Source organism: Colias eurytheme, chromosome 21 (genome assembly GCF_061535395.1).
Source record: "Colias eurytheme isolate Ceu_HAF_F1 chromosome 21, ilColEury1 Martin Lab GWU primary, whole genome shotgun sequence".
In the NCBI taxonomy this organism is placed as follows: Eukaryota; Metazoa; Arthropoda; class Insecta; order Lepidoptera; family Pieridae; genus Colias; species Colias eurytheme.
This window is the reverse complement of record NC_143000.1, coordinates 1,729,319-1,747,505: the sequence shown is the minus strand read 5'-3', so window position 1 is coordinate 1,747,505 and position 18,187 is coordinate 1,729,319. Positions and strand designations below refer to the sequence as shown.

The window sequence follows — 18,187 nt, the reverse complement described above, 5'->3', positions numbered from 1 at the left end:
TATTACTTTCAGAGTGACCCAATACAGCGAGCGCAACAGAATGCACACAGCAAACCTCGCCATTGTATTCGGTCCCACATTACTCTGGGCCCCAGAAGAACAAGCCCATCGAATAGCCATCGACTGCATACAACAGAACAACGTGGTCGATATACTACTCAACGAATATAAAGATATATTCGCCGAAGATACTAAGGGAAAGAAAAAGGCGTGATTTGTGAAGATGAAATATTGTAAAAGTGATTGACTTTGATAACGGGTTCCAGCAAGTTCTAGTGGAGAAGGCTTTGTGGGTGAAAATCGTCAAGTAATGTTGTTTTGTTACGTGGATGGTGTTGTTTTTATCTGTGACGTCGAAATTAACTTATTTTAAAGCATTTGAAAGATGAATATTTAATAATTATGAATAAAAATTATATGTCTACGTATATCGATGATTTTATCATAGTCATGTTAGTGTAAAATTTATCTGTATGCGTGATCTCTATTCGAAGGTTCGATTTAATATCATGACATCATTGAAATTCCTTTAAATGCCAAAGTAGCTGTCGAAAATATAAAATAAAAAATTCCAAAATGTATATGCGTTGTGATTTATGCAATTTATCGAAGACTGTCTGAGGCTCTAGAAGTAATATTAAAGCGTTGAATTCTACGTGCGATATTTATTTACCGACGTTATTTTGGGGCCAACATTGTATATATCCTTATAGAGTAGGCTTGAAGCCAGCTATTTTGTGCCTTAAGCTTATTATTTGTAAATATAGTTGACCAGTTATGTGATAACGTTAGTGAATCGAGTCCGTTTCAATATCTAGGTCTAGTCCTTATTTTATGTCTGATGGACTTCAATCGTACATAACTAGCAATGAGTGAATTGCTTTGTACAGCGTGTTGAATACTTTCATTTTTCCCTATTAACACAGTATACAGATACAACCAGTAAGGAAACTTCATACAAACGTTCGAAATGGCTCACGCACACAAGCAAGCGTGTTGACGAGAATCGTAAGGGTATTCTTATATCTGTCAATTGTGAGCCATTTCGAACGTGTTGTTTGAAGTTTCCCTACTGGTTCTGGTTGTATTTGTATACTGTGCGTTATTTATACAGGTGAAATTTAAGCAATATATTTTGTCTTTACATAAATTCCGTGTTGTGTCAAATTAAAAATGTATTCTTAGTGTAAAAAATGCAATAACGTTGTTATAACTTATAATGTATTATAATCTTTAGGTTTTTTAATGTTTAAAATATTTTTAAGTACATGTTATTTGATACGCTGTATAAATCATGTATATATTGTATGCAACACCAATATCAAGCTAGAAACCAAAGTTTTGTATTTTCGGCCGATAGTGTATCTATCAATATAATTTGTTGTGTAGTTTATGTTAAGTATTTTAATGAAATATCGCTTGAAATAGACGAGGTTAAATAAATAAAATACAATTATACGGTATTCGGTTATTTTATTTTATCAATCCTGGAAAATTAATCAATTATTTCATTTCTGGACTATTTTTAATTTTAACAAAACCAGCTGACCACGGCTGTAAACGTAAATCCCCTTTTTCAAACCTTCATGGGTTGAATTGTGAACTAATAGTAGCTTATTTTTCACTCTCGATCTTGCAGTTATAATTCTTATATTTTAATTCAAATCGGCTCAGTAAATTAGCTACTGAAATATTACAGACAGACTATTGCATTTACATCATTAAGAATGAATGTCAAAAGATAGATTTAAATTATATTAAATATAAATGCAGCCTCTTTATGACTAAAGTTTACATACTGAATAAGTGTGGGTTCGATTCCCATTAAGTTCTAGATAAATATCTAAAATATAAACATTATTTATGGACTAGTTTACAAAGAGGATATTTATTATACAACCTGTGATACAACAATAGTATAGCTTTACTCAGTTTTCAACTAGATGGCGTTTTGTGAAATGTTCAACTAACTGCCTTGGCTCCGCACGGCTACTTATAAATATAGGATTTCAAATAGGTACTATCATAATAAAAGTGGATACATATATTATATGTACATCAAAGCAAAATCAAAGATATCCGTTCAGCAGTTCAAGTAAGTGTCCTTCATCTTCATAGTTTTGCAATATTTTGGTGCCATAAAGAACGGAAGTGGTGACTTTCCAACAGTTGCCTGATCTTATAAATTGCGTAAACTAGGACCTATAAATGACAATAAAAACTATTTCTACGTTACAAAAGCTAATTACATTACTAAGTGTACCAGTAAATCTATCATCATTAGATAGAGTACTGCTATAAATACACGTGCCTCCATTAGCAATTAAGTAATGTAAACAATATTGCCAGGGTGAAAAATTGGACGTGACAACCTTGCCACTTAATTAAATTAAATAATCGCATGGTAAACAGACACAAATATATATATTTCTAATTACCTTGACATTGCTTCACACCTCGACGGGAACATGCTATAATTTGATGATAAGATTCGTTAATATTTGTGATTTTGTTGATTATAACTAACTTGCTGTGCTCCGCGGTTTTACCCGCAGTGCTCCGCTCTTGTTTGTCTTAGCGAGATGATATTATAGAGCCTATAACACAGAAAGAATTTTTCAAATCGGACCAGTAGTTCCCGAGATTAGCGCGTTCTCAAACAAACAAACTCTTCAGTTTTATAATATTAGTACGGTCTATCGATTTTTCATCGATAGCCAGTGAAAAAACTATTGTAGGATTATAAATTAACGTACATCAAACGAGTATAGTGAAAATAAAAGTTGTTGTTATGAATTGTCAAGAATGAATATGAACTACAGACTTTTTGAACTAAATAACACAATAATGTAAATTATATATCCAATAACAATAAAAAATTAAGAAGATTAATCAAAATTCCAGTTTCTATCTATCTACATTACTACAGAGGAGTAGAGAAAGTGCTGTAACAAACTACAAAGCCATGCCTCGTTACTCGTAGAACCTGTAAACCTTTTTTACCTTAGGAATTAAATAAAACGAATGACATATTGTTAAAAACAGTTTATTCATACAAACGGATACTGTTAGTATTTTACACGGATGTATTTTTTTTTTTGTTTATTTTTCAAATTTAACAGTCTTTTTGCGATACAACTATCGAATATTGTGACGTAACGATAGGCGATTTATAAAATAGGAATGTTATGTTAACTTAAAAAATAATATAATGATTACTACCACTAATTATTAACATATAAACATTTTTTACCTATATATATTACATTATGAATAACGTATTTTGGGCTTGCATAAGGAAGGTTCGGTTAGTAAACTAGGTAGGGACACTAAAATAATGAAGAAACTAGCTACATAGAAAATAACCTAATAAATAAATCTTAAAATGGTTCTATGTACTCATAAAAAGGCTTTGAATGAAACCAATTGATTTTGTAATAATAGTTCCTAGACTGAAGTGGCTGTTTTTCACACTATAAACCCTAAGAACACCACTTTATTTTTATCAAAGGGTGCATAATAAATTAGACCAGTTTGTTGCCCTATACCGTGCCCTGAGTTAAAATCACACTCAACACTTAAATTATTCATACTGAAAGAACTATTGACGGTAACAAACAGAATGTGTTCTGAAAGTATTTGACCTATATTTTAGAATGAGTACGGTCATGGGCATTTATGCACGCTTTTTTTAAGGAAGTTTGGATAAAGTGTGATATTTCTTTAATTTTAGATACTATTTAAACTGTTTTATTGAAGCTAGTAAACGATTTTTTAAATAAACGATGGTAACACAGATAGTGAATTAATTTCTTAATTAATACAAAATATATTTGCAATTTGTTTTGTTCAAGTACCTTATGCAAGCTCATAAAATACGTTTATTATGTAAAATTACCATTTCTCACTCAGTGACCACAAGTTTTCCTGAAACATCAATAAAGGGAGAGACAAAATCACACGAAACAAAAAATAGATATATTGTGATCGTCATTTGATTGATAAAACTCTGTTTACTTTATATTTTTTACATTATATTCATCATGATATATCAAACAGACATAACTAGAAAAAAAATCTTTAAAAAATGTCTCTCTCTTTATTTATTTCACATTTTTCCATATCAGTTATTCCACGCATTCTTAAATACTTTTTTACAAAAAAAAATGATTTTTTGGTATTCTATGTTATACAAAAAATGTATCCCAACACAACTGTATTACTTATTTAATGACATCGCTAAAGAATATGGCCGATTGCCTAGAAATAAAAAATATTACCTCTCTATTACAAAGCTAACTATGCTATTCAGAAAGCTCATGTTTTACATTATGTTTAACATTTCATTTATAATTTCCATAACAAGTTGCATACTTTTTTATTAATTTTTTGGCAGTCGAAAAAGTATTGAGCTTAAATTTAACTGAATTCAACCAATCATCCAACTTATTTTATCCTGTAAAATTATTTACATGTGTAACGAAAAAAGTATTAATTAGCTTATGATATAATTACAAAAATTACGTTACATATTTTCAATTACAAAATTTCCTTTCTTACTATTCACAACAGCACAAATACAAAAAATCTTGATTATAAATATATAAAAAGTGCATAAAATGTTCCAAAAATGTGTCAACAATCTATTTTTCTACGTATGTATGTTTCTTTTTTGCAAACGCGAAATTAAAACAAATAGCTATTATTTATATTTATAGCAACACCGACTACTTCAAAAATGGAACGCAATTATGTTTGACAATATTGTTGATAATCTGGTGTTACTATCAATAAAAATAGATTCTTATATACGTTTATTCTAATTTAAGCTCAATGAAATGGCATACTCTAATTTTCCGTAATACCCTACTATGAAAAGCATAATGATTAACATTTAAATGAAAATAGGACCACACCGATTTTATTTTTATTATATTAAATTATTTGGTCAATTGTGAAAAAAAATGGTATGTAAATTGGACTTTTACCACAGGTTCTTTCTTAACCAATATTCATATTTACAATATTTCCTCCAACAACAAATAATCTGCTTTAGTAACATTCATTCTAATAGCATAATAAATTGTAAAATAATGTACACACACATTTGTTATCTTTTTCCCGCCAAAACTTATCTCTTGTATATGGAAATGACAGAAAGGAGGTCAGCTGTCAATAAAAAAAATAAAGCACGTGTTGTGACTTGGTTGTGACCACAACACGATATCGCATTTTTTAAAGTCAAGGTAACTGGGAATACGATAAGCGTGTCCTTGAATTGCTAAGGTCACGCGATACTGTAATACTACTTACTTCCAATCATCATGTCGCATTACTTTTTTCAAATTCCCAAACTTGGTTTATAGGTCAATACATTAAATCTCATTATGGAACGAGGTCATCTTACTACATTATTTAAGACTTTTCTAACGTCCTATTTGGTTCTATTGTTGACTTTAAATCGATCTTTATTACGAGCGGGTCCTAACAAACAATAAAACACTTCCAAACTAATTAGGAACATTTTAATACAAAACAATCGTTACAAATTATTAATCTAACAACATCATTCACTATAACTATAGAATAACATTAAAAAGCATTGCAGTCTGTCGCATCACCAACGTATATTATATTATATATTATGTGCTAAACTAACTAATTAACTGCTATATCTCATCTGATTCCGATCTAATGGAGTCGTAATTGGACGTTTTGCTTCTTAGCATTCTAAGGAACGAGCCGACGGCGAAAATCGTCCGTCTGTGTCTATGGAAGATACCCTGATATAAAGCCTCGCGCAGCGCCTTCCTGTCGTCCGACATGGAGGGCTGCGTGCTCAGTGTGATGTCCGAGTGCGCCACGATCGACTTCTGGTGGCGAAGACTACTGTGTTTCTTCTCCAAAGACTTCTGATTTGGCAAACTCATTGTTGACTCGATCGACGAGTTCTTAGTCTTTCGCAAGTTCAATATTTTCTTGCCCGACGATTGAGAATCTGAAGCCGACCTCACGGGCGCCAGCTTCGATCGATGCAGAGGATTATTGGAACTCTCCGGGTGAACTATAATGTCGACAGATTTCTGGCTTATCGCGCTCGAGCGGGTTAAGGTCCTCTGTGAACTGGATGCCTCTATTTTCGGCACCCTTTCCTCCGTCGGTCTCGGTTGCTCCGGTTCTAACGCGATCATCGTCATTAATGAACGAGCGACCACAGCACAAATCACCTATTAATTTGTAAAATTGATCCTTAATGAAGGTCACATCATTGGCGGGCGGGATTCATCAGAGTTTTCAATTGCGGGCACGGCTAGATGGATGACGACGTCTGTATTGTTAGGTATGTCGGCTCGCGAACGACCTTCACAACAATTACTAAACGTTATTGTTGGCACATTGGTATCGCAATCAATCTGAACCGTATTTAGGTTTTGAGCCAGACAATCGACGCTCGAGCCGATGTTGTCTCTAGAATTTTCTCGATCATCGGAGTTCGAGTTCATAATCGGATCGAGCCATTCCTTCTCGTCGCAGGTTTCGTTTGTTTCTGTTGCTGGCGATGGGCCTAAGTCTTCCCTGTGAGTTGGAGACACGCCGTCTCCGTTTACGTGAAGACCAAATAGCTCAGCTAAATTAACATTAAAATTACTACGAGTCGATGCTTGTTCACCTTCACTTGTCCGAACTTCTTCTGCGATAATTCGGTCAGTTATACTTTCGATTTCCTTTTGTAACGCTGGATCGTCTTCATAAAATTCGGACAAATCCTGAAGATTTTCGTACCAATTGTTTTCTAATAAGCTCACGGATGGATTTTTATGGTCGTTGACATTATCTTGGCGGTATTTGTCTATAAGAGGCTGCAGAGATTCTTCGTGCTGCCGAAAGAGATAGTGATAAGCTTGACTTACAGCTCGGAGCGAATAAGAGGAGCGAGGTCGCGACGGAAGCAGAGACGTAGGGGTGTGTGTAGCGACGTGTTTGTGCCACACGTGACCGTGAGCGCGCTCCCACAGTATTGCATTAGAATTAAGAATCCTTTCAAAGTCGGACACTTGCTCGGCTTCACTGATCTGCAGTAGTAACTTATTCTCCGTCTCTTTTCCGCCGACCGTCTGACACAGCCTCTTGACGTCGGTGACCTGTTTGGAATTAAAAGATCTATTATCAGAACGTATGTTGCATGTATTTTGGCGTTTGGAGGTCGAATGGGTCGTTCTAGGTTCATCAGCGTAAGCCATAGGTATCGATAGATTTTGAATGGCGACAGAGCATGGTATTTTTTCGACGACTTTTCTCTTTTGTTGCCTGACAAAAACATTGTTCGGTTTAGCTTGTCGTTTGGTATTTTTAATCGGTTTATGTATGAATTGTTTTTCAGAGTATCGTATATTATGTTTAGAATCGGCGCTCAGAACGTTACGCTCATACCGGGAACGGGGGCGCTCCGCTAGGCACACGCTCTTGGCCCTGAGGGGGGCCTCGAAGCGAGGGGCTCTAGGGATATCCGCCAGTTTGAAACCGATAATGTATGGAAAGAATCGCGAGCGAGCGCCGGCAGCGGCCCCGTGTGACTGCCTCTAAATCATGCACCGCTTCGTACGAAAAGTATGGAGTGAACGTAAAAAGTAATTTATCGTGTAGCGTGTTGCGGTCGATCGATTGTCTCAGACAATATCGCTTGACTATATAAAGATGAGCATAAAATCCGCCGATGCACGGTCTTTACTTACGAGTTTATGGCAGAGACTGTCGGCAAACAACTCCACGACTTTTATTTACATGGCGTATTTACGTTATGTATCAAGAATGCATTGTCAGTTATATTATCAGTGTAAATAAGGTTTTATATATATTACGATAAATTAATTTTACCTATATTATTTCTGGACTAGGTATATTGTTGAAATAGAAATTTAACAAAGTAATAATAGTATTTTTTAACTTTATTTTTAGTTTAATGTTTGTATTGAAGTTTTATTGTGTTATAATTAAAATAAGGTATTAAACCGATCGATACTTAAATATACTAAAATTGCATACAGATATAGACTACATGTTGGAGATTCAATTTCGCTTGAATGGCGAATATAATGATACAAGAATGATACGTAGATAATATTTAAATCACATTCATTAACAGAACAATAAAAGTTTCAAACGGAATACAAGAGTCATTATATAAATCTAATTAACCGACGCCACATGCGTTTATAAATAAGTTATACAACGGATCCCAAAAGCATAATGAAACCCTTTAGAAAATTTTATAGATAACATCTAAGCTAATACATGATTATATTTAAGTAATTAAAAAGCTACTGATAGCAATATATATTTGCTTACTTTGGTGAAAAGTAGCCGGGCCTATTATTATGCTGGTTGTTTACTTTTATTTCTAACTAGTGTGCCCTGCGGTTTTACCAGCAGTGTACTCCTGTTGGTCTTAGCGTGATGATATATAGCCTATAGCCTATAACAACGAAAGATTTTTTCAAAACGGACCGTTAGTTCCTGAGATTAGCGCGTTCAAACAAACTCTTCAGCTTTATAATATAAGTAGATATAATTTGTTTTGTAAACTTTTATAAGTTTTACTTATTTTATCGCTACGCTACCTACTTGTCTATTCTCGACATCGAAACGCAAAATAATTAATATCGTTTTCTCTTCTTATTCGCTTTTTTCAGTATTCAATTAGAACGTAACTAGTAGTAAAATCTCATGTTTTTGCGAGCCAATTTTTTAACTGTTACATAGTTCAAAATTCAAATTGTTCAATTAATAAAAAATCACTCAATCAATATAACACATTGCAACCCATATCACAGATTAGATATTAATTTTGTCTAGGAGCTATATCACAATTACTATTGAGTATTGACTAACCGGTTGGCTTAGTTGGTAGTGACCCTGCCTTCCAAGTCAGAGGTCGTGGGTTCGATTCCCACCCAGGGCCAATATTTGTGTGATGAACATTGATGTTTGCTCTGTGTCTGAGTGTTATTTATCTTTATAGGTAAGTATTCATTTACTTAATATTATATAATACTAGCTTACCGCCCGCGGCTTCGCCCGCGTTTTCGAAGAAAAACCCGTTCCCGTAGGATTTCCGGGATAAAACCTATCCTATGTCCTTTCTCGGGTATCAAAATATCTCTATAACAAATTTCACGCAAATTGGTTCAGTAGTTAAGGCGTGATTGAGTAACAGACAGACAGACAGAGTTACTTTCGCATTTATAATATTAGTATGGATGTATGTTTATCAACCATCTGGTTTCCATAACTCAAGCGAAAAGCTTAGTATGAGATCAGATCGTGCCGTGTGTGAAAATTGTCCTGAAAAATATTTATTTATTATCCTAAAAAAACTAACCAGATTAGTTCGAGGATATACGAAAAATTTTTCATCAGTTATCAGTTATTATTTTATCAGTGCGGGGCTTTTTGACATCTGGGACGCATTTCCCGCTACACGAGGGTCTCTCCGTCAATCTAGGTTACTGCAGTCTGTCAGACACAACTGGCGTGCCGCCAGATAATAAATTAAAACTTGTACATAATTCGATAGTGATTTGATAGTGATTAGTTCCTCATTTTGTATGGGTAATTAGATGTTTACTGATTTTCTTCAGACTAATTATGCAAATGTAGGTCTTGATTAATATTTATGTAGAACGAATGTATGGAAACGCATATATAATGGTATTTTATATCACATGCCTCATTCTAGTAAAAAATACTATATCTAAAATAACAATATTAATAAAAATTATCAAATACCGCTAATATTAAAAGGCTTTTTACGATCATATTAGACACTTTGTTTAAAGAAAGTACAGAAATAACGAAGTCAACATAGATATAACATTACTTGACAAAAAGAACAAAGAAATTCATGACGTTTGCAGTTCTCCTGTTCAATAAAATTCATGTTGCGGTACATACCAACTTCATGTATATCCATACTAATATTATAAATGCGAAAGTAACTCTGTCTGTTACTCAATCACGCCTAAACTACTGAACCAATTTGCATGAAATTTGGTATGGAGATATTTTGATACCCGAGAAAGGACATAGGCTACCTTTTATTGCGAAATATGTACCACGGGCGAAGCCGGGGCGGACCTCTAGTTAAAAATAAACTTGGAATATGACATGTAAAACTCCTAGCTCGTATAAACCACACCCTCGTAGATGGTCGACAAATTGTTAACACAATATCATAAGACGATGAGTAATGGAGGTAAATCACTAGCTCATCGTCTCCTTGTGCTGAAATTGATATATGACTATATAGAAGATCAGCTTGCTACAGGTTCCATGAAAATAATTATCAGGCTCCTTGAAACACAGTTCTTACTATCTTAGGAGAATGGGTCACTTTTAGTTGTAAAATTTTTATCTATACTAATATTATAAAGCTGAAGAGTTTGTTTGTTTATTTGTTTGAACGCGCTAATCTCGGGAACTACTGGTCCGATTTGAAAAATTCTTTCAGTGTTAGATAGCCCATTTATCGAGGAAGGTTATAGGCGCTACTACATATATCATCACGCTACGACCAACAGGAGTGGAGCCACGGGGGTGAAACCGCGCGGAGCAGCTAGTGTGAACAGAGAGACACATATAACGTTGGGGACAAAACAAAACGAAAGATCAGTAATATTGTCTTGAATACAACAGAATGTATTTTCTAGTAGCAAACAGTATATGAGTATGCTAATTACTTAATAATCTACTCGAAGAGAATTCAAGGACATTCGAGAAAAAGCCTGGTCCTTTAACAAACAGAGGTGACGAAAGTTCCTCCTCCATGACGCAGAGCATTGTGCAATTAAGTACTTAAGAAGATTACTGATAAAGCATATATGCCTAACGTCTATTCTAAGCCATATTGACGCAAGTACCAATGATAATTAATAATTGCCGTTTGCTTTGCTCTTACATAGGAGCAGCTGTTTGTATCTGTAGGAATAATCTTATTGCTTGGTAAATATTTACTTCGATTACGCCCACGGTAGGCGTTTGCAATATTAGGTTATTTTCAATCTTTATCCTTTATTGAATATGTAAGAGTATTTTTAGGATTAAGATGGATAATACCCGCCCACTTGCATAAGAGGAAGATAGAGCTCTACAAGGAAGGATTGTAATGATAAAGTAAGATTGATTTTTTATTTTGACCCCAAAAATTGACTCCTTGATACAATTATATACATTGTGCTGAAATAGCTCCTTGTTATGATCCTGATTTATACATAATTTCCTGATTTTTAATAGCATGGGCATTTTGCACGCCTCATAAGCGAAGCGTTGAGGTGGGTACTACTGTCACTTCGCGCAAAACATCTGATTTTTCAAACTTAAAATGTCTTTATGTATCATACATTGCACTTGTAAGATAATACATACACACACATATCAAGAAAAAACACTATTTTTAACGTTCATGATATTTTTGATGTCATTTTTGTTATTTAAACTAGTTAAAAAACAGTTTAAAAAAGTTCTGTCTTGGACGTCCGTGTGTCTGTATGTGCGGATCCTTTTTCTTGTTAACACGATAGCGACCGAAATACTTTACTAATCGAGTCTTTTTTTTTCTCTTACGCTTGAGTATGCTCAGGAATAGAACCCTTTCATTTTTCAGTGTCTGATTCGATGTGGTTTAATTGTTATTAAATAAACAAAAATAATAATTAATAAATATTTATTAAAAAAAATTATGAGGCGTGCACTTTTGGATTTTCCAAATTATTTAATATAGATAGATAGATAGATAGATAAAACGTTTATTCATAGAACACAATCACACTTACAAATAAAGCACAAAAGACAAAAAGCAGTAAAACAATACAGAAAACACTCATACACACAGAAAAATTAAAAGTATAACAACTTAACCAATGTGCACAGCGTTCTACGAACAGGCCTTGGCTCAGCATAAATGTCAGAGTTTTTAAAGAGACCCCGACGCTGATATTCTGCCAATGCCTCTTGAGGGCAGAAAATTAAAATAAACTTAAATAAATAGATAATGCAAAGGAGATAAAGGTTAAATATTCATAAAATTATAGTATATCAATAATATCAATAAACATATAGGTACACAAATGAAAGGGCAATACACAATATAAGAAATAATAATAAACTTCAGGAACCAACAAGCATAATATTATAATTCGAAAAACTTTAAATTGTAATCAAGCTATCCTCTGAAGTAGACTTCACGTTTTCAAATTCGAAATACCCTTTTGCACAATGTAAACAACATATTCTAACAGTACATAAATAATAAGTAAAATATTATAAATATAACACGAAATTACGTGCATTTTCTTGCAAAACACAGCTCTCAAACTCGCGTAGTAGATTCCTTCTTAAATATAGATTATTATTTTGATTGCCGTAACCTTGAAATATCAAACGCACATTTGAAAGCGAAATTATATTAGTGCTGGAAGTTAATACGGTCTATCTGATAATATCATTTGCTACCAAACTTTGTATATTTAGCGAATTTGATTGCTAACCAACGAGGTTATCAAATCAAGATAGGTAGGTACGCAAAAGCTCTAAAGAAGTAGGTACAATAGATGATTTTGAATTTGAAAATTTATAGGTACTTTGAGAAATGGAGTGTGTTACAAGCAGGTTTTATGATGGTGAATCTATTGAGAAGGATTGCTCAAAAAGGTGTTAATGTTTGATATGAAAAATGATGTGCCTAAAGGTGTATGTCGGTATGATGACTGGTAGAATACAATAGAGAAGAATATTAAAAACTAGCTGCGCCCCGCAGTTTTACTCGCATTGCTCCGCTCCTATTAGTCCTAGCGTGATGATATATTTTATACTAGCTTTCCACCCGCGGCATTGCCCGCGCAGTCAAAGAAAAACCCGCATAGTTCCCGTTCCCGTGGGATTTCCGGGATAAAACCTATCCTATGTCCTTTCTTGGGTATCAAAATATCTCTATACCAAATTTCATGAAAATTGGTTCAGTAGTTAAGGCGTGATTGAGTAACAGACAGACAGACAGAGTTACTTTCCCATTTATAATATTGGTATGGATATAGCCTTATAGTCTTCCTCGATAAATAGATTATCTAACGCCTAACACTGAAATAATTTTTCAAATCGGACCCATAATTCCTGAGATTAGCGAGTTCAAGCAAACAAATAAACTCTCGGCTTTATTATATTAGTGTAGATGATCAAAACAAACATGTGTCCGGAAATCCTGTAAGTCATAGCAATGTTTACATACATTTTTCATTAGGTTGATGACTTCTAAATAAACTGTTTCAACACAGAGGTAAAAGCAGTGCAAATATGCAGTGAAATAAGAACCCTTGGGTCAACCTTTGCGCTTTGAGCGGTGGAAATGTAAAATTTATGTAATTCCAAGGTATTTTAATTTCTGGCAAAGAGAAATTTTGATCTACAATGTACTATCCTATTAGTATGACCCTCTACCTGACCCAAAGGGATCTAGTTACGGATTAAATAATGTAATTATTATAAAAAATAGATCATAAATAATTGTGTACAATCATATAATTCATACAATACTTTACTAATGTAGCGAATAAAATAGTACATACAGTCAAATACTGTGTTTTCGTAGTATTAATAAGTAATTCCACGAATTAATCTTATCAACAAGCGAAGAAGATAGAATTGTAGAAATTCTAATGAAATCTGAGAATACAGAAAAAGATAAACTTGTGTTCGCATAATGTAGGACTTTATTTACATTTGGATTTTCCGAAAACTTTTTACTGAATTCCTACAATTTGCGTAATCCGGATTTATGGAGAAAAATTTCAAGAGCTATAAAAATAATAATAATGATGTCCCACAACACAGTAAAGTTCTCTAAAGGGCCTCTGCGTGTTGGATCTGTGTCCCCACGTAAGCCTTCCAAAAGACCGGGTACCTTCGTTATGATGGTACCCGAGTATTATGGAAGTGAGTACACATAATGTAAAATAATAAAAACAAAAAATGAGTTCAATTTAGTTCCTAAGCAATTTTGTGATGAATGACATAACTTTATTTCAATTATTATTAGAAGATAAAATAGACAGTCTTATTGATAAAGAGCAACTTATTCATGCCCAAGTAGGTATACTAACATACCCTAGGTACCCAACAATACTCAAGCAAGCATGCAAAAGAATGAGTCATAAAATGAAATGTATTTTAAGTAAAAACATAAAGTAGGTACACACTTTCTGACAAGAAAAATAGTGTAAACTGTATTTTCTCTACTACCTACTATAATAACTTCTTCTAGAGCTTTCTACAAGTAGATCTGAATAGTTTTTGATGACCTTCCGCTAAGAAGCTGACAAAAACTACTGTTTCGACTTTTGGTCTTTACAACTTTGCAAGTTCTTAGCACATGGCTTAAACCTGACTTGAATATAAGTAACTTAAGTAAATAAAAACCTCATTTTCTCTGGGCATTCGAAGCACGTGCCTAGAAATGTACTATCGATGTTCTAAATTGAGCTAGATCAAAACCTAAGTAGTAAACTGAAGATAATATTTTATCCTGCTTAGATGGAAATTTTTTCCCTGATAAATTTGTAGATTTTTATCAGAAACGTGTAATATAAGTTTTTTTCGCTTACAAGAACACTAACACACAAACTAGCGAACCATATGTTTAAATACCAAATGAACATAAGGCGCTGTATGTGAAAAATGATTTTCCCGGTTTTCCCGCTTTTCTGTTAAAATGTTTCCTGAATTTTCTTTGCTACAAAACCTCACGGAGCCAGAGACCTTTCCAACGAATGCAAATCCGTGGAAATCGGTTCGTGCGTTCTGGAGTTATAGCATCAGGAAGGAAAACCTGACTTATTTTTATATAGTAGATAAATTACACCATCTGAAGTTCGCAAAACGGCCTAAACACGTAATTTAAGTACCTAATGAATGGAGTTTGTCAAGTTAGGGCTTGTAGAGTTAAGACGTGTAGAGTTAGACGCTTGGCTCTACATTAGATCTCTTAACTTTTTCAGAGTGCAAGATTTTACGTGGAAATGTTTTGGTGGGATGTTATTTTCCACGCATTTCTCAGGGTCTATTATTCGGTATGTGACCTTTTTTATCTGGTCAAATAATGCTCAATTTTAAGAAACAGACCGTGTCATTTAAACTGCTTCAGCGGTTTATGGGATATAGACCTAAATGCTCTATGAATACAGTTGTTTTTTGTCCGATAATAGTCGTCTTCATCAATTTGTCTTTATTAAAAGGTCAACACGCACAAATTACGAGCAAACCAAATCACGCTACGTTGCTTGGGTTAAATTAGATTTTTTTACAATTATCAAATATCCCACAATAGCTATTTCATAGAAGCTATACTACAGATAATATAATAGCAAATTATATGTACTTTACTAAGAAATAAAAAAATGTTACTTCTATGTTTGGAATTTTACATAGCATTCTTTATGTGTTATCAATTAAGAAAATGGCATTTATCTACGTTATGAAAAGAATAAAAGCTGTAGAGACAATTTGGGTAGAAAACTTTACGAATCCTCCTAAAGCACCATTTGCCAGTAATTAGTAGGAATATGTAGACAAACAGAGAAACAGATGTAGAGTTTATTCACTGTTGTTTAGATTCCAATTGCACATAACTATCATGCAGAAATATTATACAAGCAGTGAAAAATTTACATTTTATATCATATGGAGAATACGAATGAAAGGTCAAAGGAAGAAAATAAACACGTGCAAGCTGGATTCAATGAAGGACACCGATGTCAACTTTTACCAATGTAAACAAAATGCTAATATTTTGTAGATCTATCTTTGTAAGTGTTGTACATAATAAAAAATATTTCCGAAGTCTGACTTCATTTCTTGAATTGTATTTTGAGCTTTGCATATTTTTTGAGCAATTTTTAAGCATAAATTCACTAGAAATTGCCTCGAATTTTGCTTGTTTTTGTTTAGATAGAGATAAAAAATGAAAAAGCTTAAGTATTGCGTTGGATTTGAAAATTATCTCCTTATTTAATTGTAAAAATAAAATGGGATGAGCAAAATACTCGAAAACTATAATCCATTTTGATTTCTTTCCTTATGAGTGGTAAAAGTTCTTCCGTGAATTCAGGATCTTACGTATCCTTGCTCTTGCTCTAGGGAGTGCAGTGGTATAAAGTTGCGATAACAGTTTGTTATGGACAATAATGACCTATGCAGTTGACTAGGCTCTAGGGAAATTTGCTGGCATGACTGAAATTATTTCAGCACTATTAATTATTGTTATAAAGATCGAAGTTATCATTAGGCCAATTAGGTTGGTTGTTTGAGCTTTCTCTTATAATAATGTATCTCTTCCGAGTTACACCAGAAGAAAGAAACCCGGTGCTTGGAAGTTGGAAGGCTTATTGGGGACACAGGTTCAACACGCAGGGGGGACCCACAACGGGACACCATTAGTATTAGTATAATTTATTGCTTTGAAAGTCGCTTTATATATAAACTTGGACTAACAAAGAGATAAAATAATATTCCTCGAAGACCTTGAAAGCACTATCAAGAGCGGAAGTATGGTATGAGTTGCGCCGGCGCCGGTTCCGAAATTATATACCTATATCAATAAAACATTTTTAGATTTTGGCGCGTGACGGCCATATTCTCATTCTTTTATCTACTTTTTATTTAATACTAGCTGAGCTCCGCGGTTTCACCCGCATTGCTTCGCTCCTGTTGTTCTTAGCGAGATGATAATATGTAGCCTATAGCCTTCCTCGATAAATGGGCTATCCAACACCGATAGAATTTTTCAAATCAAGTTCTTGAGATTAGCGCGTTCAAACAAACAAACAAACTCTTCAGCTTTATAATATTAGTCTATACTAATATTATAAAGAGGAAAGGTTTTTAATTATGTATGTATGTATGGTTTTCACGCATAAACTACTGGACCGATTTTGATGAAATTTGGCACAGACAATCTTTAGACCCTGAGAAAGAACATAGGCTACCTTTTATTGCGAAATAAAATTAAAAATTAATAATTGCCACGGGCGAAGCCGGGGCGGACCGCTAGTATATTATAATGCTGAAGAGTTTGTTTGTTTGTTGTTTGTTGTTGCGTTTGATTGCGCGGGAATTTATTGATATGATATTTTTTTTCTTTTATGACGTTATTTGTCTGAACTAATTTACCGGTAATATGTTGTGAATTTGTCATTTGTTTTCAAAAACACTTGCTTTGATTATTATTTACATTCTGATTACTGTGTTATATACGCAAATAACTACGTTATAAAACTCTTACGGTTTGTTTACATACGTAATATTAAAAATCTTTTAATATAGAGTTTTGTGGGAAAACAAAACAAGTAGAAAAAATAACAGTTTTATGAATAAACCGAAAAAAATATTCATAAAACTGAAAACTTCCTTTATTGTGCTCATTCTAGCCTCTCAGTTGTCAGCAGTATGTTTTACGCAGTAAAAATAAGCCTTTACGTCTCTATGTGTAGGTACCTCTAATTATTATTTGCCCTTTAAGTTTCCCTATTTCGTTTTCACGGGACATGTAAATCTTGAATTCATACTCCTAACAATATGTTTAAAAATCAAGTTTCTAATTTCACTCAAGGTAAAGAAATATTATAAATAGTTAAATACAAACATAAATATGTTTGTGAGAGTGTGATTTTTTATTTTTATTTTTTTTTGTTCGATATCTATAAAATAAAATTGAATAGCAAAATGTGTTGGTAAGCGAATAACTGGAGAACGGCTGAACCGATTCCGTTAATTCTTTTGTTAAATATAACTTGAAGTACGAGGATGCTTCTTAAGGAGAGAAAACGCTAACATGTACCACGGTCCACGGGAGAAGCCGGGGCAGACCGCTAGTTTAATATATAAATTTATAGTTTAGAACCGCATTCACAACACAATAGAAAGGAAACATGAAAAAAACTTTTCGTAATATAACAATAGGAATAATTTTACATATCAACGTTCGCGTTACTTCGCATCAATTACATAAATCACCAAAGGACAGATAAATGTAAACAGTATTAACACAATGTAAGAAGCCTTTTAATTAAACGACTTTTAAAAGCATGCTTAGTATAGTATAGATGCATGTTAAGTATAGATAATTAAACAAGGGCTAGTACAG

At 33.5% G+C, this 18,187-nt stretch overlaps 2 protein-coding genes across 3 annotated transcripts in view; one reads left to right on the top strand and one right to left on the bottom strand.

The window, feature by feature from the left end:
* LOC149898921 (uncharacterized) overlaps positions 1–1,463 on the top strand; it is a 43,034-nt gene extending 41,571 nt beyond the window's left edge. For both annotated transcript variants that reach the window (XM_090114319.1, XM_090114318.1), the window contains one exon: positions 13–1,463. In XM_090114319.1, the coding sequence (XP_089970445.1) occupies positions 13–214 (202 nt within the window). In that variant the 3' untranslated portion in view covers positions 215–1,463. The remainder of the gene's footprint in view (positions 1–12) is intronic.
* Positions 1,464–3,036: 1,573 nt separating this feature from the next.
* Positions 3,037–6,199, bottom strand: LOC149898920 (uncharacterized). Its single transcript, XM_090114315.1, has one exon. It carries the CDS (start codon positions 6,195–6,197, stop codon positions 5,670–5,672), a length of 528 nt encoding a protein of 175 aa, XP_089970441.1. The 5' UTR covers positions 6,198–6,199; the 3' UTR covers positions 3,037–5,669.
* Positions 6,200–18,187: the final 11,988 nt, after the last annotated feature.

Excerpts from the sequence above, each read along its gene's own strand:
- LOC149898920 (XM_090114315.1), bottom strand. The coding sequence starts at position 6,197 with ATGACGATGATCGCGTTAGAACCGGAGCAACCGAGACCGACGGAGGAA.